We start from the raw sequence: 22,279 nt of genomic DNA on the forward strand, positions 1-22,279 counted from the left end.
TTGCATTAAAAATGTGTCACTTTTGTAAATCAAATGTGTCCCCAGCTATTCACTTGCTTACATGTACATCCTCATTTATCTGCCATAGGGGAGCTTGTGAGACTTCTCTTCGACATTGTTATCCAATTCAACCATTGTACCGATAATAACCTCTTCTTTTCTTGTCAGTCTGCAGATGCAGAGGCTGCAGGTCCTGGAGTCAAGCAGGAGAGGACTGAGGGACAGAAGGACACACGGCACAGCAGAGACATCCAGACTGGAGGGTCTGGAGCGCCCCCTGTAGCCACAGAGAATCCCACCACCGCCCCAGCACAGCCCAGGACCATACGCAGCATCACGGAGGTCAGTGGAACGCAGAACGCCGTTTAAGTCAGCGACAGACACAAAGACGTTAACTGTAACACACAGGCTCTTACACATAGGTTCTGATCACAGATCAGAACCAGAGAGACTGGGGGTGCGGAGACTGGGCTGTCCTCCTGCCCCCGGCTCAGAGTATTTACCAGTATTTCACCAAAGCCAGAGAACGGTTTATTCAAGTGGTCATGGTGAATCGTTAGACTCTGGCAGTGATGATCCGTCTTGTTCTTACACTACAGAAATGGACCCTGGCAAAATGCCCTTGTGTTTAGAGACACAGACTGATCTGTCTAGAGGGGACTGGAACCATTACAGTAGTAGTGTATACTCTGAAGGGTGCCTAGATGAGAAAGGGGAGGGTCTAGTCGTAGATGAAGTGACTGTGAAATTGGAGGGTGACGTTGCTCCCAAATGGAATGCAGATAGTAACCTAGGAGATGGACACTCACAGGGCAGAGATTTCTTAGATTACAGGGAAAACTTAGAGACAAATCCAAATGTTGCGACCCACTCTCCTTTACACTTGTTTAGGGATCAAGACCCAGTGTCTACATCGATGAGACCTTCCGATTCAGACAGCCACGTCCTTTTCGACCAGGGTTTGAACCCAAATGACAGGGCTAGAGCACAGGCTCAGGGAGGGGGAGCCACATCAGGCAATAGTAAAGAGAAACGGTTCAGTTGTACCCAGTGTCACATGCGCTTCACCGAGGCTGGCACCCTGAAAAGGCACAAGAGGCTCCACACAGGGGAGAAACCCTACAGCTGCCCCCAGTGTGAGAAGAGGTTCTCCCGCCAGGACCATCTAAAGATGCACCTGAAGATCCACACGGGAGAGAGGCCGTTTGCCTGTAAGCACTGCGGGAAGAGGTTCTCAGAGAGGAGCTACCTCAAGATACACCTGCAAAAAAAACATTCCACTCCATAACATAGAAAGTAATCATTCCACTCGACAGCTTCTGATATTTAGATTAAACCCTGTATTGAAGGTAGACTCCGCGAGATGACGTACAGTGCCTTCGGAAAGTATTCAGACCCCTTGACTTTTTCCATATTTCTTTAGGTTACAGCCTTATTCTGAAATGGATTAAATAGTTTTCCCCCCCCTCATCAAATGGACACACAATACCCCATAATGACAAAGCAAAAACCTGTTTAGACATTTTTGCTAATTTATTAAAAATAAAAATATGACATTTACATAACTATTCAGACCCTTTACTCAGCACCTTTGGCATCATTTACAGCATCGAGTCTTCTTGAGTATGACTCTACAAGCTTGGCACACCTGTATTTTGGGAGTTTCTCCCATTCTTCACTGCAGATCCTCTCAAGCTGTCAGGTTGGATGGGGAGCATTGCTGCACAGCTATTTTCAGGTCTCCAGAGATGTTCGATCGGGTTCAAGTCCACTCAAGGACATTCAGAGACTTGTCCCGAAGCTACTCCTGCGTTGTCTTGGCTGTGTGCTTAGGGTCGTTGTACTGCTGGAAGGTGAACCTTCGCCCCAGTCGGAGGTCCTGAGCGTGCTGGAGCAGGTTTTCATCAAGAATCTCTCTGTACTTCGCTCCGTTCATCTTTGCCTCGATCCTGACTAGTCTCCCAGTCCCTGCCTATGAAAACAAAAAAACCACAGCATGATGGTGCCAGGTTTCCTCCAGACATGATGCTTGGCATTCAGGCCAAAGAGTTGAATCTTGGTTTCATCAGACCAGAGAATCTTGTTTCTCATGGTCTGAGAGTCTTTAGGTACCTTTTGGCAAACTCTAAGCACGCTGTCGTACCTTTTACTGAGGAGTGGCTTCCGTCTGGCCACTCTACCATAAAGGCCTGATTGGTGGAGTGCTGCAGAGATGGTTGTCCATCTGGAAGGTTCTCCTGTCTCCACAGAGGAACTCTGGAGCTATGTCAGAGTGACCATCGGGTTCTTGGTCACCTCCCTGACCAATGCCCTCCTCCCCCGATTGTTCAGTTTGGCCGGGTGGCCAGCTCCAGGAAGAGTCTTGGTGGTTCCAAACTTCTTCCATTTAAGAATGATGGAGGCCACTGTGTTCTTGGACTTTCAATGCTGCAGAAATGTGTTGGTACCCTTTCCCAGATCTGTGCCTTGACACAATCCTGTCTCAGAACTCTACGGACAATTCCTTCGATCTCATAGCTTGGTTTTTGCTCTGACATGCACTGTCAACTGTGGGACCTTATATAGACAGATGTATGCCTTTCCAAATCATGTCCAATCACTTGAATTTACCACAGGTGTACTCCAATCAAGTTGTAGAAACATCAAGGATGATCAATGAAAACAGGATGCACCTGAACTCAATTTCGAGTCTCATAGCAAATAATCTGAATACTTATGTAAATAAGTTAATTTGTTTTACTTTTCACTTTGTCATTAGGGGGTATTGTGTGTAGATTGCTGATGATTTTTATTTAATCAATTTTAGAATAAGGCTGTAACGTAACAAAATGTGGAAAAGGTCAAGCGGTCTGAATACTTTCTGAAGGCACTGTAGATGCATGCACAAAGTAAACCGCAGTAATGGGTCAATTTCCACAACAACCAAGCGTGTTGAAATGCAAGGCCCAGACATTGTGGAATATATAAGTCACATTTAGAGGACAGCGGGTAGCCTAGCGGTTAAGAGCTTTGGGCCAGTAACCGAAAGTTGGCTGGTTCGAATCCCTGAGCAGACTAGGTGAAAAATCTGTGTGCCCTTGAGCAAGGCACTTAACCCTAATTTCTCCTGTAAGTTGCTCTGAATAAGAGTGTGTGCTAAATGACTTAAACATGTAAAGGTAAAATGACAAACAGTATAGCATAAAAAGTCTGTTACATATTGTGTTTGTACTGAGTAGGCTATATGATGTTCACAAATGCCTATTTCATTACTTCCAACTACTTTTAATGAGAAAATGAATGCAGTTCATCAAGTTCATGTTGATTTCTAGTTGAGACGTTTTTATGTGTGGTTTTCATATGGTGTATTTAAAACTTGTTTATGGTTAATAAACACAAAATGTGACTTTTCATTCCAAGACTTTCATTGAGACTCTTTAGTATACATCAAATCTAATCTCACCCTATTTTGCATACACCTGACAGCGCTTTATAACCAATATACCTACATACTAACAAACACCTACTGTGCACGTCAAAATAGTTTAGTCAGGTTTGTCTGACTTTTGACTTATCATAGCTGAGTCATATTTACCCACAACATCATATTTATGTCCACCATGATGGGTTTAACAACAATGAAGTCATTCTGTAACTACAGTATAGGACTCAGACGTAGTGGGGATGGGTAAACACTCCATGTTGAAAGTGTCTGTGTGTGTATACGTACCTGAGGGAGTGTATGTCTGTAATCTGTATCACCTGTCTCTTCCAGGAGGACGGTTCAGAGGTGCTGCTGGTGAAGGAGGAGGGGTGTGAGGAGGGTCTGGGCAACCCTGAGGGGAACATAGTCATGGAGGACAACCAGACTACACCTCCTCCTGAACCCACAGAGGAACCAGCTGAGCAGCACAGCACCACACACAGTCTCAATGAGGTGAGCCCACTGTAAACTACTGTCTGAATTATATTAGGTCAGGGCCCGAATCCACAAAGACTGAGTAGGAGGGCTGATCTTAGATCAGTTTTGCCTTTTAGATCATAATGAATGAGATTATATGGAAAGATCCTAGATCAGCACTCTTTGTGGATACGGGGCCAGGTCTTGATTCATTTTGTCTTAAGTGTGGGACCATGCCTTTGAATTATCAAACCATTAGAGTGTAAAGTAATCAAATCAACTAATACATTTGCATAGTAACAAATTAACTAAATGTTGCATAGTACTCATACCCCAACCAGAAGATGCTCCATAGCAGGATGCCCTTATCAGATTTATTGATCCAACATCCTCTCACTCTGTATCTCTTACAGTCAGTAGACATGGAGGATGGGAAGCCTGACCTGCTGCTGGTCAAAGAGGAGACGATAGAAGACGGACCAGAGAGCATTGACCTGCAGAGTGGACTAAAGATGGGGGAGCAAGGTAAGAGAGAAATACATATAACCCATTGTCTTCCGACAGGTGGCATCGCTTCTATGCAAGGCCCATCCCTCATCCGTGCTGGAGGAATCGTCTCACTATCTGATGTAAGACAATGCCTATAGTCTACATACAGTAACAGATCTTCAAAAGGAAAATTGATGCGCCAGGCTTTTTTTCCTCATCCATAAAATGAAATCAATAGAACGTATGTTTACATACAAAAACACACATTATAATGGCTGAACTTGACCAGTTAATTTACCAAAATGAAGTGAGTTTTCCCTGTCATGTTTGGAAAGTCTATTTTCTAACCTCTTCCTGCAGGTGGTTGGTTGGAGGCTAATAGAGGAGACTGGACAGCCATCTTGGATTCCCAGACCCTGACCGGTGCAGCCAAGAGCCCAGGGGATGACGTCACTGAGCAGGTCAGGACCAGAGGTGACATAGTGGAGGTCAGTGGATGGGACTGCGTCCTCAACTCAGGCTAGGGAATAACATATTTACCACAACCAGAAACAGACAGTCGAAAAACAAAACAACATCCGAACTTGACAACAGACTGCAGACTACGGGGACGAGGAGACATAGATTTGGTCTGCGGGGATGTGTCAGTATGCAGCAGGAGAGGACAGACACAGATTCTGCTAGCGATGCTCCGTCCTGCTCCTATAGTTGTGATTCAGAGAGACTGACGCCTCAGGTTAACCCCCTAACAGGTGCTGCCTTCAGCCTGCCTTCTATAGGATCTATCAACTGGAACATGGACCCTGTGACATCAGACACTACCTGGCCTTCGTTGTCCTCACACTCTCCTTATATTAAACCAGACCTCAGACAATGCCAGTGGCTCAACACTAAATGGCTACACAAGCCCATTGACAAATAACAGTAGTAGTAACACCATCAGTAGATCTGGTGGCAAAGAGAAGCACTTCCCGTGTTCATTCTGTGGGAAAGCCTTCAGTTTCCCCAAACAGGTGGAGATCCGCCAGAGCAGTGGTTCCCAAACTTGTTATAGTCCCATACTCCTTCAAACATTCCAGCTGCGTACCCCCTTTAGCACCAGGGTCAGTGCACTCTCAAATGTTTTTTGCTATCATTGTAAACCTGCCACACAGACACACTATATGATACTTTTATTAAACATAAGAATGAGTGCGAGTTTGTCACAACCCAGCTTGTGGGAAGTGACAAAGAGCTCTTATAGGACCAGGGCACAAATAATAATAAATCATTTTGCTTTTTATTTAGCCATCTTACATATAAAACCTTATTTGTTCATCAAAAGTTGTGAATAACTCGCCACAGGTTAATTGAGAAGGGTGTGCTTGAGTGGATGCACATAGCTCTGCAATGTTGGGTGTATTGGAGAGAGTCTCAGTCTTAAATCATTTTCCACACACAGTCTGTGCCTGTATTTAGTTTTCATGCTAGTGAGGGCCGAGAATCCACTCCCACATAGGTACGTGGTTGCAAAGGGCATCAGTGTCTTAACAGCCTGATTTGCCAAGGCAAGAAACTCTGAGCGCAGCCTTATCCAGAAATCTGGTAGTGGCTTCTGATTTAAATTTGATTTTCACAGAACCGCTTGTTGCAATTTCGATGAGGCTCTCTTGTTCAGATATCGGTAAGTTGACTGGAGGCAGGGCATGAAAGGGATAACGATTCCAGTTGTTTGTGTCATCCGCTTCGGGAAAGTACCTGCGTAATTGAGCACCCAGCTCACTCAGGTGCTTCGCTATATCACATTTGACATTGTGCGTAAGCTTGAATTCATTTGCACACAAATGAACATTGAATATATCTCGCACATTGAATATAGTTGCGGAGAGTCCCTGTAATCCTAGATTCAGATCATTCAGGCGAGAAAAAAGAGGCCAGTCATGTGAGAAACTCGTCATCATGCAAGCGGTCAGACAAGTGAAAATGATAGGCAGTAAAGTACTTTAAGCTAGTCTCTCAATTTAAAAAAAAGTGTCAATACTTTTCCCCTTGATAACCAGCGCACTTCTATATGTTGTAAAAGCGTTACATGGTCGCTGCCCATATCATTGCATAATGCAGAAAATACACGAGAGTTCAGGGACCTTGCTTTAACAAAGTTAACCATTTTCACTGTAGTGTCCAAAATGTCTTTCAAGCTGTCAGGCATTCCCTTGGCAGCAAGAGCCTCTCAGTGGATGCTGCAGTGTAACCAAGTGGCATCAGGAGCAACTGCTTGCACGCACGATACCACTCCACTATGTCTCCCTGTCATGGCTTTTGCGCCATCAGTACAGATACCAACACATCTTGACCACCAAAGTCCATTTGATGTCACAAAGCTGTCCAGTACTTCAAAAAATATCCTCTCATGTTGTCCTGGTTTCCAGTGGTTTGCAGAAGAGAATGTATTCCTTAATTGACCCCCCCATAAACGTAACGGACATATACCAGGAGCTGTGATAGGCCCGCCACGTCTGTTGACTCATCCAGCTGTAACGCATATAATTCACTGACTTGTATGCAAAGCAGTAATTGTTTCAAAACATCTCCTGCCATGTCACTGATGCGTCGTGAAACAGAGTCGTTTGATGAATGCATTGTCTGTATAGTTTTTTGGGCCTTTTCCCCCAGCATTGTCCCAGCCATATCTGCGGAGCAGGAAGAATTAAGTCCTCCACAATAGTATGGGGCTTGCCTGTCCTAGCCACTCAGTAGCTCACCATATAAGACGCTTCTAGCCCCTTCTTATTAATGCATCTGTTCCTTTTATACATGTCGTGTTTATTCTCAGTCAAATTGTCATGTTTCGTTTCTAAATGTCTGCGCAAGAGTGAAGGCTTCCCGCGAGAGAGTAACGGTTAATGTGATTGGATGTTAATTATTTGACTAGGCTACCTGTAGTTGACATTGTGTTGTCATTTAGCTGAACACTAGATGGGTTACTTTTGGCAGTGAAAACAAGGCTACTCAGGCAGGAAATAAACCTAACCCAAATGTATAGCCCCGTTGGAAAATATAAATGTACGGTTTGAAAATGTGAAGAAAATTTTAAATGTGGATCACATTTTTATTTGGCGTACCCCAGTTTGCGAATACCTGCACACGGGGAACAAACCGTTCGGCTGCCATCTGTGCCAGGCCAATGTTTCACACTTGTCCTGATGTGGCAGCGGAGAAATCCTACAGCTGCACCCCAGTGTGAGAAGAGGTTCTCCTGCCAGCACCAGCTGAAGAATCACCCGAAGGTCCACACGGGAGAGAAGCTGATCGCACTGCGGGAAGAGGTTCTCAGAGAGGAGCTACCTCAGGATACACCAACAGAAAATGCACACAGCCCATGTATAGAGTATAGTGACATGCAATGTAGTACTAGTTAGTTTGTAGTTCATTCTGTTGATTGTGGATGTAGTAGGGAACTGGTTGAGGTGAACTGAGGAAGGAATGAGTATGATGAGGCCGAGTAGATATGGTGATGGTTGGTGTGATGTCTGTAAAAATGTTTCACCGATTAAGTGTCATGTTTACTTGCCAAAGTAGTGAAGATGTGTGTGATGAACCTTTTCCAAAGTATTCTAAATTGTATTTTATTAAAGCGAAGGTACAGAAAAGTCTAATTGAGAATGTACTCAGGTTCTCCCTCATTTAGAGGCACAACCCAGTTTCCCTTTTTATAAAAATAGTTAAGACAAAAGAGCAAAGTGGAAGATACTGTATAAATGGGTCTGTATAGGAGCAGATCGGGTTCACATTATTTAGGTAAAATGCCTAATGCATAGAGTTCTAGTAGCCTATCAGAGGCTCATATAGCTATTCAGGTCTAACAAAGGCCAAATCTGAAACCAAAAACGGAACAATGTAAGAAATACAACATGGCTACAATGCATGGTTTAAAGATGAAAATGCAATTGGTTATGCATGAAATGCACTGAGAATCTCACTGCAGATATGTACTTATCACAGTGGGAGGTCGTTCCTTCTCTTACAAGAACAAAAGCGGTACCTGCTGCGTGCCGACCCGGTAGCGACGAACCTGCGGTTTCTACTTGCAGAATCGTAATGCTCGTCATTGGCCAACAACTTGACTTCGAGCCAATCCGAGAGCACGAACTGTTTAAGAGGACTGACAACAAAAGAGGGGGGAAATAGGGCATTTTCTCTGTACATCCACGTTTAAATGTCATGAGCCAGTCACACTTCATATGCAGTGTAAGCTATTGGATGGTAACTAGCTAAGTGCACAGACGCAATGCACACAACAGTAAATACTTCCTCCCAGCAACCTAACCACTGTAGCTAGTAATTAAAGCACAATGGATTAGTTTCAATGAAACAGCTGCCTGTGTTAGTGCAGTGTCCTTAGCTAGCTATATTGTGCTAGCTAGCGAATATGCTAACGATTGCTAAACATTTGGCCATGGGCTGGTACTGGCTGTCGACACTGTTCAGAGGTACTGTCGGCAGACAAACGTTTGACAATCCTACCGGTGTGTCTGAGCTTTTACAAAAATCAATATAAATCAGCAAAAAGTAACATACCGTTTCTTATCTGTAACCCACACGGAATGACTCAAACGGGCTGGTTACACATTACCAGTCTTCCCTTTTGAGAGAAATGGAGCATGTCATGTACTTCATTTATGAATAGCGACAGTAACTAATCTGCATTACAATAGTCAACGTAATGTCCAAAACAGTTCTTCAAAACAGCGACGCAACGCATGTTCTCACACACACACTGTATCCCAGTCTGTCGGTTGTAGCTCACCGTGAAGCAAGCATACGGGGCCGATGACCATTGTCTAACTGCGCGCAACACTGCTTGAATAACACGCTAACTTGACCAAGTAAGAGAGACTGCAGACTGCCATACTGTTTCCCTTTAACCTTCCGGTACCAAGTAGGGTCGGGGTCTGACCCCAAACGTCTACCTGGTTACATTAACAGTGAGAAAATATATTTTACTTGTCACGTATCGTTTTGTGCGATAAAGGTACTGTACTTCATTGTGAGCTTATAGCTATTTTTTGTTGAAATTAAATACAGAATTGACTCTAACTTGATTTTTTATTTGTATTTTTAGGGACTGAGTTTCCCTTATCTCAGTCAAACCAAAACATTATACTTCATTCTTAAATCAACACACATGGAATTGTTTTAATAATACACTCCAATGGCTCCATATTGTTAAGGTACTTATATCAAAGTATTAGAGATGGGCTTGGCTGTGGTTAACAGTTTATAATATCATGTCATGTTTCTGTGTGTACAGCAAAGAGTTTTTTATATAAACCTTTAAGCTTTTCTGTACAATCTTTTTTTGCAGTCTGCAGTCGAAGAAGACCTGCTGATATCCAGTGTTACTGGTGCGGGAGAGTGGACCTCTGAAGCGGCTGATCACAAACTCTGGCCCCGGATCAGGATCCGGGACCAGGAGCCTTCACTCTTCCTTTCTGAGTCAGAACCAGGACCCAAACGCGAGTTTGAGAGACTCCACCACCACACAGAACACAACCAGTGGACAGGTGGACTGAACAACCTCAGTCCTGGTGGTCATCAGAGAGACAGAGGCTCCAGTCAGGGATCCAGTCTGCAGCCCAGACCCTTCTCTTCACAGTCTCAGTGCAGGGATGGAGCAGGGCCTGGGGCTGATAGAGAGAGATCCTCCTTTTCCTATGATGCAAATGCCATAGTATCCATGATGGACAGACCAGGTCACCCTGGGCTTCAGCCTTCACAGAGAGTGGTGGGAGACCGCCCTGGCGGTAGTCTTTCAGGAAGTCTGTCTTCTCCTTCAGGGTCTCGTCTAATGCCTGGTGACTGGGTTCATAGAAGGCCTGGACCTGGACCTAGCCTTCCTCAGCTGCCTCATGGTAACCCCACGAATGCAGACAGGGTCAGGATGGGTGTTCACCATGAGAGGTACCTAGCCTATAACACAGCACACAATCCCAACAACACCCAAACAATGGCTAGAGGTCAAGGAGGTAGCTCGAAGTTGGCTCCTACTTCTCCCTCTACCTCATCTGGTGTCATTGGGTCACAACGTGGTAGGCCGAGCATTAAGACGGACGCCGACAAGCCGTATGCCTGCCCCACGTGTGGAAAGCGCTTCGCTCATGCGAACTATGTGAAGCAGCACCAGACTGTTCACACCAAGGAGAGGCCTTTCATGTGCAAGCTGTGTCACAAGAGCTTCTCCTTTCAGAGTAACCTTATCAAACATAGGAGTGTCCACAATGAGGAGAAGTCATAGCAGTGTGGCTTAAGATGTACACAGGGGATGTCTGGGAACCATTCTTTAGCTGACATTATAGTTATCATGTGAAGTGTCTTGGGGTAAGAGGGTTTTTGGATTACTAAGTCCCTCAGCGCTGTTCAATGTCAGTCCTGGAGGGCCAAAACCCTTCTGGTTTTTATCTTCTCCTAATAAGGGACTAATTCCGTCCTAGGACACCAGGGGAGTGCAATTAACTACCAGGACTGAACAGTAGTTAGTTTTGTACTAAAAAAATAAATGAGAAATCATGTTGTCCTTTTGATGTGTTGATTTTGTATTTGTTTGTTTATCATTTTTAATTCAAATTGGCCTTAGTCTCCTTGGCTTCCTTCGAACCTATAGGTGTCTGTCCTTGCCAACGATTGGATTTAGCCAACCATTCTTTTTAGGTCATTTACGGTAATTTTTCTTAACAAGCCTTCTCTGAGCTTGAAAGATACTGATCATGGCCTTTTCTCAATTGGTTTTGAGCAACTCCGGCGTCCTCTCTCCGGCCTCCTTTTGAAAAAGGTCAAAGGTGAGGGAGAGGGAATGTGGATGAAAATGCGCTTGAATGAAATGAGACTGCTTCTCCATATTCGCGGGTCACGAGGCAAATAATGTTTAGGGTTGGATCCCAAAATAAATGTGTAAAGTGATAATTAAGTTAGTTGTGCAAGACATTTTATAGATAAAACATAAGTAACATACAGTGGCTTGCGAAAGTATTCATCCCCCTTGGCATTTTTTCCATTTGGTTGCCTTACAACCTGGAATTCAAATAGATTTTTTGGGGTGTTTGTATCATTTGATTTAAACAACATGCCAACCCCTTTGAAGATGCAAAATATTTTTTGTGAAACAAACAAGAAATAAGACAAAAAGCAGAACTTGAGTGTGCTTAGCTATTCACCCCGCCCCAAAGTTAATACTTTGTAGAGCCACCTTTTGCAGCAATTACAGCTGCAAGTCTCTTGGGGTATGTCTCTATAAGCTTGGCACATCTAGCCACTGGTATTTTTGCCCATTCTTTAAGGCAAAACTGCTCTAGCTCCTTCAAGTTGGATGGGTTCCGCTGGTGTACAGCAATCTTTGTCATACCACAGATTCTCAATTGGATTGAGGTATGGGCTTTGACTAGGCCATTCCAAGACATTTAAATGTTTCCCCTTATTAAACCACTCGAGTGTTGCTTTAGCAGTATGCTTAGGGTCATTGTCCTGCTGGAAGGTGAACCTCCGTCCCAGTCTCAAATCTCTGGAAGACTGAAACAGGTTTCCCTCAAGAATTTCCCTGTATTTAGCACCATCCATCATTCCTTCAATTCTGACCAGTTTCCCAGTCCCTACCGATGAAAAACATCCCCACAGCATTATGCTGCCACCACCATGCTTCACTGTGGGGATAGGGTTCTCGGGGTGATGAGAGGAGTTGGGTTTACGTCAGACAGTGTTTTCCTTGATGGCCAAAAAGCTATATTTTAGTCTCATCTGACCAGAGTACCTTCTTCCATATGTTTGGGGAGTCTCCCACATGCCTTTTGGCGAACACCAAACATGTTTGCTTATTTTTTTCTTTAAGCAATGCCTTTTTTCTTGCCAGTTTTCCGTAAAGCCCAGCTCTGTGGAGTGTACGGCTTAAAGTGGTCCTGTGGACAGATACTCCAATCTCCACTGTGGAGCTTTGCAGCTCCTTCAGGGTTATCTTTGGTGTCTTTGTTGTCTCTCTGATTAATGCCGTCCTTGCCTGGTCTGTGAGTTTTGGTGGGCGGCCCTCTCTTGGCAGGTTTGTCGTGGTGCCATATTCTCTAAATTTTTTATAATGATTTAAAGGTGCTCCATGGGATGTTCAACATTTCTGATATTTTTTTTATAACTAAACCCTGATCTGTACTTCTCCACAACTTTGTCCCTGACCTGTTTTGATAGCTCCTTGGTCTTCATGGTGCCCCTTGCTTAGTGGTGTTGCAGACTCTGGGGCCTTTCAGAACAGGTGTATATATACTGAGATTATGTGTCAGATCATGTGACACTTAGATTGCACACAGGTGGACTTTATTTAACTAATTATGTTACTTCTGAAGGTAATTGGTTGCACCATATCTTATTTAGGGGCTTCATAGCAAAGGGGGTGAATACATATGCACGGTCACTTTTCCGTTTGTTATTTTTGTAGAATGTTTTGGAAAATGTTCTTTTTTTCCATTTCACTTCACCAATTTGGACTATTTTGCTTATGTCCATTACATGAAATCCAAATAAAAATGCATTTAAATTACAGGTTGTAATGCAGCAAAATAGGAAAAACGCCAAGGGTGATGAATACTTTTGCAAGGCACTGTATTTGTTTTTAAACATTTGCATGCTTTTCTCCAGCAACAAAACAAAAGCTGATTCAAAGGTGGCATGGTAGATTCCAAAAAGACTATCAAGGAGGGGACACTTCCTTTGGACTACTAACGAATTTATATCTCCTCGACCACTTATCGGAGGTCGGAAGGCACACCCGGGTGGTTGGAAGAGCGCGCATGTTTGAAAAGGAAAAGCGGTGCGATAGCTTTTGATAAAGAAGAACATCAAGACGAAACAGATGCTTTATAAGTGGGATGCACTGTTGAGAAATACATCCCGAGGGGTTCGTGCTGATTGTACGGAGATTGTGACAGCCGGTTAAAATTGCGTCCCTTGACAAGGTAAGAACAATATTTGTCAGTAGAAGTGCAATATTATCATAAGGAGATGTATACTTGGAATACGGAGGAGGAATGGAGGGGAAAAGGAGAGGCAGAGGAGGTCTGAGAGAGGAAGATGGTGAGCTTGAGTTGGTTAAAAATGGCGGGGGAAAAAGAGATTTGTTAAAGAAGAATGGTAGAAAGTGTAAGCAGAGTGAGCTGAAGACAGGAGGAGAAATGGAAGTGAATGAGGGCGAAGTATTGGAGGTGGTCGGTGTGGGGAAGTTCTCGGAGCCCGAGGCTTGCACTGAGGGTCAGGATATTGATGAACTGTGACCGTAGGAGTGAAGTTTTTGGAAAAAGTGGACCCTTTTGGCTGATCCATTTGTGGTTTCAGGTGAGTGAAAACAGAGTTGGGTGCTGTGGAATCGGTGAAGGTAACAAGAAGTGGTCTTGTGATAATTGTTTGTGTTTCTGCTGGTCAGGAAAGTAGTGGTATGTGTTACCTGTAGGGGTGCCCATGGGGCTTGAGATCTGAAATGTTCTGTGCGAGAGGCAGGTTGAGGTTTCCAGGGTTAGAGTAGTGCAGAAGTTGTCATATGCTGAGGCAGTGAAGAAAGTAGAGGAACATGGGTCAAGGAGGGATCCTGAGAGGAGTGGTGTGAGTAGAATATCTGTACCAGTAGATGGACAGGACAACAAGTGACATATTGTAATGAAACAGCAGGGAGCAGGTCTCGAACCTTCGACCTTCTAGCCCGAGGTCCGGCGCGCTATCGACTGTGCCGCAAAAGCATGCTCGTGGGCAGAGTCGATTTCCGCGCTTATAAACCCAGTGTCATTACAATATGTTTCAGTAAGACTGGATTTATAGCAGTGATAATCGATTGTACTGCAGGGATGGGACGTAAGTCGCAGAACATTGAGGTTGTGTTGGCAGCTGCAGAGAAGTAGTTGACATCAGAGTTAATGGGTGTGTTAAGTGGTGGTGTCAGGTTGTTGGCCTGATGTAGGACTACATAGATTTAAATAGTGGTGGTGGTGGTGTTATTTTTTTGTGAGTGTAGTGTTAGATAGTAATGTATTTGTTTTTATTTATTCCAAGCAAAGTATACGGGAGGTGTACTCCAGTCTAGTAGGTGGCGGTAATGCAACATGCCAACCCCCGTTAAACCTCAAAGAAGACCACATATAGGTTTCCGGTTCACGGAGGACATACTTTTTTCTCAAATGCGGAAAGGCCCATGAATAGGAGGTTTGATGTGTAACGTAATAAGCAATACCGTATTTCAAAGAACAGCGCGCATAGACTTTTTACTTAGCCGCACCATTTGAGCTGACTTCAACCAATAACATCTGTGCAAACGCAAGTAAACAATGATCAAGAACCATTTCCACGTTAGCATTTTTGTTGGAATTTAGACTTTTATTAACACCCTGGAACTCAAAACTGCACAACATCACTCCAGGTAGAATTTAAATCGCGTTGGAGACAGGACTTACTTGATAGATGTTATCTAGGTAACGCTAGCTAGCTGTTAACGTTAGCTAACAATGGCTAAATGTATGGGTTTTCACACTCAAATAGCCTCCATCATGGAGCTGCTAGCGAATTCAGCCGTGACCGAGATCTGTAAACTCGTAGACGACGACTATGCAGTGTTTCGTTTGGAAATAAATCAAAGCCAGAAAGAAAACAGGGGATTGCGGAGGAAACTACAGCTACTGGAACTGAAGGTGGCACGGGAGCGCGTCCTCGCCAGTCGTCCCAGTAGTGTCAAGATCCTCGACCGATACAGAGGAATGGCAAGAGGTACATTTTGCAGAAGGGATGTCATCCCGATAATGTCAAAAGTTGCGTCGGTGAGAATTTGGTGATTTTAGCTTGTACTTTTCTTAACCTAATTATAATAACCTGTTACGTTAAGTATTGTATATTGCTGCTAACCTGATACGAAAAGTGACTTCTGACATTAGCTGCATCCCACCTAGTCAAAATCTACACTACGTGGATAATACCTAATTTAACCACCCCTTTCCCCCCCAATAACCCTATTAGGTGAAGGACATCCCACTGGAGGCCACATGAGCTTTGTGAACCCAGCGGGACACAGCAAGTGGGGAGATGATCAACCCATAGCTGTTGAGGGGAGTGAAACCTCAAGCAAGCATGTTATTGTGATAGAGGTTAGTGTCATAGTATTACATCAAAATTAGAGTACATCAAATGTGGCCTGTATATTTCAGAAAGGCTCCCCTCAGCTATTAATTTGCTTACATGTACATCCTTATCTGCCATAGGGGTGCTGTGAGACTTCCCTACAACATTGTTATCCAATTCAAATCATGTACAGATAATAACCTCTCTTCTTGTGTCAGTCTGCAGATGCAGAGGCTGCAGGTCCTGGGGTAAAGCAGGAGAGGACTGAAGGAGAGGACCCAAGACACAACAGAGACATCCAGACTGGCGCAGAGGCTGGAGTGACGCCCTCTGTAGCCATGGAGGACTTCCCCACCGTCACCATGCCCCAGGCCAGGACCCGACGCAACATCAGGGAGGTCAGTGGAACGGCGAACACCGTGCTCAAGTCAGACGTACACCGAGACTTTAACTGTAACACACAGGCTCTTAGACGCAGGATCTGACCACAGATCAGACCCATAGAGATGGGGGGGGCTACGGCTGAATTATTGCTCCCGGCTCAGAGTATTTACAGGTATTTCAGCAGAGCCAGAGGATGGTTAATTGGGGATAGTGATGCGTTAGACATTGGCAGCCATTATCCGTCTTGTTCTTACGCTACAGAGATGGACCCTGGCAACATGCCATTTGGTTTAGACACAAACTGATCTGTCTAGAGGGGACTGGAACCTGTACAGTAGTAGTGTATACTCTGAAGGGTGCCTAGATAGGGAAGGGCAGGGTCTGGTTGTAGATGCAGTGACTGAAAGTGGAGGGCGACGTTCCTCCCACATGGAATGCAGATTGTCACCTAGGAGACGGACTCTCACAGAGCAGAGATTTCTTAGGTTACAGGGAAAGCTTAGAGACAAATCCAAATGTCACGACCCACTCCCCTTTCCACACGTTCAGGGATTGCGACCCAGTTTCCTCATCGATGGGCCTTCTGATTCAAATGTCCTTTTCGATCAGGTATTGAACTCAAAGGGCCAAGTCGTGGGGAGGGGGAGCAACATCAGTCAATATTAAAGACAAACGTTCCTCTGCATGTTCTTTAACAAAGGCTTCAGCTGCCCCCAGAGGGTGGAGATCCACCAGAGGGTGGATTCTCCCGCCAGCTTCAGCTGAACATGCACCTCAAGGTCCACAGGGGAGAGAAGCCGTTCGCCTGTACACACTGCAGGAAGAGGTTTTCAGAGAATAGCTACCTAAGGACACACCAGCAGAAAACAATCACATTCTAGAACATAGAAAGTAACCATTCCACTTGATAGCTTCTGACGTTTAGACGAACCCCTACATTAAAGACAAAGATGAATTGTGATTATTGTCAGATGAAAACATCCTCAGATGCATTTGATGCACACTGAAGATGGCGCCGGCTGGTAGGGCTGTCGTCTTATCGGCTCTTAACCCACCATGCTATTTTGCTTGTTTTTTTGCGTTCGCAACTTGTTTGGTACATAATGTTGCTGCTATCGTCTCTTATGACCGAAAAGAGCTTCTGGACATTTGAACTGGGTTTACTCACCTCAAATTGGACGAGGACTTCTTCTTCAATGAGTCAGACGTGAGGGATATACAACGGACACCCCGTGATTCACTGGAAAAGTAAACGTAAGTTTTGCAGAAAGAAATCAGGCTGGCTTGTGAGGATCAGGCGACGAGTGGCTAATCTGCCCTTGCTTTCTGTACTGCTAGCTAATGTTCAATCGCTGGAAAATAAATGGGATGAACTGAAAGCATGTATATCCCACCAACGGGACTTTCAAAACTGTAACATCTTATGTTTAACCGAGTCGTGGCTGAATGACGACATTAAGAATATACAGCTGGCGGGTTATATGTTATCGACAGAACAGCGGCCTCTGGTAAGACATGGGGTAGAGGCCTATGCATATTTGTAACAATAGCTGGTGCACGATATCTAAGGAAGTCTCAGGGTTTTGCTCGCCTGAGATGGAGTATCTCATGATAAGCTGTAGACCACACTGTCTACCTAGAGAGTTCATCTGTATTTTTCGTAGCTGTCTACATACCACCACAGACCGAAGTTGGCATTAAAACAGCACTCAATGAGCTGTATTCCGCCATAGGCAAACAGGAAAATCCTCATCCAGAGGCGGCGCTCCTAGTGGCCGGGGACTTTAGTGCAGGGATACTTAAATCAGTTTTACCTTATTTCTATCAGCATGTTAAATGTGGAACCAGAGGGAAATAAATTCTAGACCACCTTTACTCCACACACAGAGATGCATACAAAGCTCTCCCTCGCCCTCCGTTTGGCAAATCTGACCATAACTCTATCCTCCTGATCCTGCTTACAAGCAAAATTTAAAGCAAGACGCACCAGTGACTGTCTATAAAAAAAGTGGTCAGATGGACTGTTTTGCTAGCACAGACTGAAATATGTTCCCGGATTCTTCCGATGGCATTGAGGTGTACACCACATCAGTCACTGGCTTTATCAATAACGTCGTCCCCACATTAACTGTACGTACATACCCAACCAGAAGCCATGGATTACAGGCAACATTCGCACTGCGCTAAAGGGTAGAGCTGCCACTTTCAAGGAGCAGGACTCTAACCCGGAAGCTTATAAGAAATCCTACTATTCCCTCCGACGAACCATCAAACAGGCAAAGCATCAATACAGGACTAAGATCGATTCGTACTACACCGGCTCCGATGCTCGTCGGATGTGGCAGGGCCTGCAAACTATTAGACTACAAAGGGAAGCACAGCCGAGAGCTGCCCGGTGATACGAGCCTACCAGACGAGCTAAATAACTTCTATGCTCACGTCGAGGAAAGTAACACTGAAACATGCATGAGAGCATCAGCTGTTCCGGAAGACTGTGTGATCACACTCTCCGCAGCCGATGTGAGTAAGACCTTTAAACAGGTTAACATTCATAAGGCCGCTGGGCCAGACGGATTACCAGGACGTGTACTCCGAGCATGCGCTGACCAATTGGCAAGTGTCTTCACTGACATTTTCAACCTCTCCCTGTCTGAGTCTGTAATACCAACATCTTTTAAGCAGACCACCGTAGTCCCTGTGTTCAAGAACACTAAGGTAACCTGTCTAAATGACTACTGACCTGTAGCACTCACGTCTGCAGTCATGAAATGCTTTGAAAGGCTGGTCATGGCTCACATCAATACCATTATCCCAGAAACCCTAGACCCACTCCAATTTGCATACCGCAACAACAGATCCACAGATGACGCAATCTTTATTGCACTCCACACTGCCCTTTCCCACCTGGACAAAAGGAACACCTACGTGAGAGTTATTCATTGACTACAGCTCAGTGTTCAACACCATAGTGCCCTCAAAGCTCATCACTAAGCTAAGGACCCTGGGACTAAACACCTCCCTCTGCAACTGGATCCTGGACATCCTGATGGGTCACCCCCAGGTGGTAAAGGTAGGTAACAAATCTGCCACGCTGATCCTCAACACGGGGGCCCCTCGGGGTGTGTGCTCAGTCCCCTCCTGTACTCCCTGTTCACTCATGACTGCACTGCCAGGCACGACTCCAACACCATCACTAAGTTTGTTGATGACACAACAGTGGTAGGCCTGATCACTGACAACGATGAGACAGCCTATAGGGAGGAGGTCAGAGACCTGACCGTGTGGTGCAAGGACAACAACCTCAATGTGATAAAGACTAAGGATATGATTGTGGACTACAGGAACAGGTGTACCGAGCACGCCCCCATTCTCATCGACGAGGCTGTAGTGGAGCAGGTTGAGAGCTTCAAGTTCCTTGGCGTTCACATCACCAACAAATTAACATGGTCCAAGCAAACCAAGACAGTTGTGAAGCGGGCACGACAAAACCTATTCCCCAGGAGACTGAAAAAATTTGGCATGGGTCCTCAGATCCTCAAAATTCAACAGCTGCACCATCGAGAGCATCCTGTCGGGTTGCATCACTGCCTGGCATGGCAACTGCCTGGCATGGCAACTGCTCGGCCTGCGACCGCAAGGCACTACAGAGTAGAGGTCGACCAATTTAATCGGAATGGCCGATTTTTAATTAGGGCCGATTTCAAGTTTTCATAACAATCGGAAATCGGTATTTTTGGACACTGATTTGGCCGTTTTTTTATTTATTTTTTACACCTTTATAAATAACCTTTATTTAACTAGGCAAGTCAGTTAAGACATTCTTATTTTCAATGACGGCCTAGGAACGGTGGGTTAACTGCCTCGTTCAGGGGCAGAATGACAGATTTTTACCTTGTCAGCTCGGGGATTCAATCTTGCAACCTTACAGTTAACTAGTCCAACGCTCTAACCACCTGATTACATTGCACTCCACGAGGAGACTGTCTGTTACGGGAATGCAGTAAGAAGCCAAGGTAAGTTGCTAGCTAGCATTAAACTTATCTTATAAAAAACAATCAATCAATCATAATCACTAGTTAACTAAGCATGGTTGATGATATTAGTTTATCTAGCATGTTCTGCGTTGCATATAATCGATGCAGTGCGTATTCGCGAAAAAGGACTGTCTTGCTCCAATGTGTACCTAACCATAAACATCAATGCTTTTCTTAAAATCAATACACAAGTATATATTTTTAAACCTGCATATTTGGTTAATATTGCCTGCTAACCTGGCTCATTGCAAACTCTGTGAAGACTATTTCTTCCTAACAAAGACAGCCAACTTCGCCAAACGGGGGATGATTTAACAAAAGCGCATTTGCAGAAAAAAAGCGCAGTCGTTGCACGAATGTACCTAACCATTAACATCAATGCCTTTCTTAAAATCAATACACAGAAGTATATATTTTTAAACCTGCATATTTAGCTAAAAGAAATCCAGGTTAGCAGGCAATATTAACCAGGTGAAATTGTCACTTGCGTTCATTGCACGCAGAGTCAGTGTATATGCAACAGTTTGGGCCGCCTAATTTGCCAGAATTTTACGTAATTATGACATAACATTGAAGGTTGTATTTAGACTTATGGATGCCACCGTTAGATAAAATACGGAACGGTTCCGTATTTCACTGAAAGAATAAACGTCTTGTTTTCGAGATGATAGTTTCCAGATTTGACCATATTAATGACCTAAGGCTCGTATTTCTGTGTGTTATTATGTTATAATTAAGTCTATGATTTGATAGAGCAGTCTGGCTGAGCGATGGTAGGCACCTGCAGGCTCGTAAGCATTCATTCAAACAGCACTTTCGTGCGTTTTGCCAGCAGCTCGTCGCTGTGCCTCAAGCATTGAGCTGTTTATGACTTCAAGCCTATCAACTCCCGAGATTAGGCTGGTGTAACCGATGTGAAATGGCTAGCTAGTTAGCAGGGTGCGCGCTAATAGCGTTTCAAACGTCACTCGCTCAGACTTGGAGTGGTTGTTCCCCTTTCTCTGCAAGGGCCGCGGCTTTTGTGGAGCGATGGGTAACGCTGCTTCGAGGGTGGCTGTTGTCGATGTGTTCCTGGTTCGAGCCCAGGTAGGGGCGAGGAGAGGGACGGAAGCTATACTGTTACTGGCAACACTAAAGTGCCTATAAGAACATCCAATAGTCAAAGGTATATGGAATACAAATGGTATAGAGAGAAATAGTCCTATAAATACTATACTAACTACAACCTAAAACATCTTACCTTGGAATATTGAAGTCTCATGTTAAAAGGAACCACCAGCTTTCATATGTTCTCATGTTCTGAGCAAGGAACTTAAACGTTAGCTTTTTTACATGGCACATATTGCACTTTTACTTTCTTCTCCAACACTTTGTTTTTGCATTATTTAAACCAAATTGAACATGTTTCATTATTTATTTGAGGCTTAATAGATTTTTATTGATGTATTATATTAAGTTAAAATAAGTGTTCATTCAGTATTGTTATAATTGTCATTATTACATTTCTTTTTTTTTTTAAATCAGCCGATTAATCGGTATCGGCTTTTTTTTTGGGGTCCTCCAATAATCGGTATCGGCGTTGAAAAATCATAATCGGTCGACCTCTACTACAGAAGGTAGTGCGTACGGCCCAGTACATCAGAGGCTAAGCTACCTGCCATCCAGGACCTCTATACCAGGCGGTGTCAGAGGAAAGCCCCCAAAAATACTCCAGCCACCCAAGTCAGACTGTTCTCTCTGCTACCGCACAGCAAGCGGTACCGGAGCGCGAAGTCTAGGTCCAAGAGGCTTCTACCCTCAAGCCATAAGACTTCTGAACAGCTAATGAAATGGCCACCCAGACTATTTGCATTGCCCCCACCCTCTTCTACGCTGCTGCTACTCTCTGTTATTATCTATGCATGGTCACCTTAACTCTACCTACATGTACATAATTACCTCAACACCGGTGCCCCCCACACATTGACTCTGTACTGGTACCCCCTGTATATAGCCCTGCTATTGTTATTTACTGCTGCTCTTTATTTTTTATTCTTATCTCTTACTTTTTTAAGGATTTTCTTAAAACGTCATTGTTGGTTAAGTAAGTAAGCATTTCACTGTAAAAGAAAACCTGTTGTATTCGGCGCATGTGACAAATAACATTTGATTTGGAATTACGAGAGTAAAAGATTTCAGTGTTGAAGATTCCTGAGTAAAAGTATTTCATCCAGACACTGTGATATACAGTTGAAGTAAGAGGTTTACATACATCTTAGCCAAATACATTTAAACTCAGTTTTTCCACACTTCCTGACATTTAAGCCAAGTAAAAATTCCCTGTCTTAGGTTAGTTAGGATCACCACATTATTTTAATCATGTGAAATGTCAGAAGAATGATTT

At 44.2% G+C, this 22,279-nt stretch overlaps 2 protein-coding genes across 3 annotated transcripts in view; both read left to right on the forward strand.

Annotated features, from left to right (window-relative positions):
• LOC120052962 (transcription factor Ken-like) overlaps positions 1-22,279 on the forward strand; it is a 181,375-nt gene that overhangs the window by 23,691 nt on the left and 135,405 nt on the right. The window contains exon 8 of one of the 2 annotated variants that reach the window (XM_039000207.1): positions 169-286. The exons of the other annotated variant lie outside the window; for it this stretch is intronic. The gene's annotated coding sequence lies outside the window, so the exon portion shown is untranslated. Of the gene's footprint in view, positions 1-168; positions 287-22,279 lie in introns of those variants that run through there. 2 annotated transcript variants of the gene reach the window in all.
• LOC120051615 (zinc finger protein 768-like) lies at positions 34-10,926 on the forward strand. The gene is made up of 6 exons (XM_038998514.1): positions 34-63; positions 169-342; positions 3,755-3,916; positions 4,294-4,405; positions 4,730-4,857; positions 9,714-10,926. The coding sequence occupies exons 1-6, from the start codon at positions 34-36 to the stop codon at positions 10,641-10,643; spliced, it is 1,536 nt and encodes a 511-aa protein (XP_038854442.1). The 3' UTR covers positions 10,644-10,926.

This window comes from Salvelinus namaycush, chromosome 8 (genome assembly GCF_016432855.1).
Source record: "Salvelinus namaycush isolate Seneca chromosome 8, SaNama_1.0, whole genome shotgun sequence".
Taxonomy (NCBI): Eukaryota; Metazoa; Chordata; class Actinopteri; order Salmoniformes; family Salmonidae; genus Salvelinus; species Salvelinus namaycush.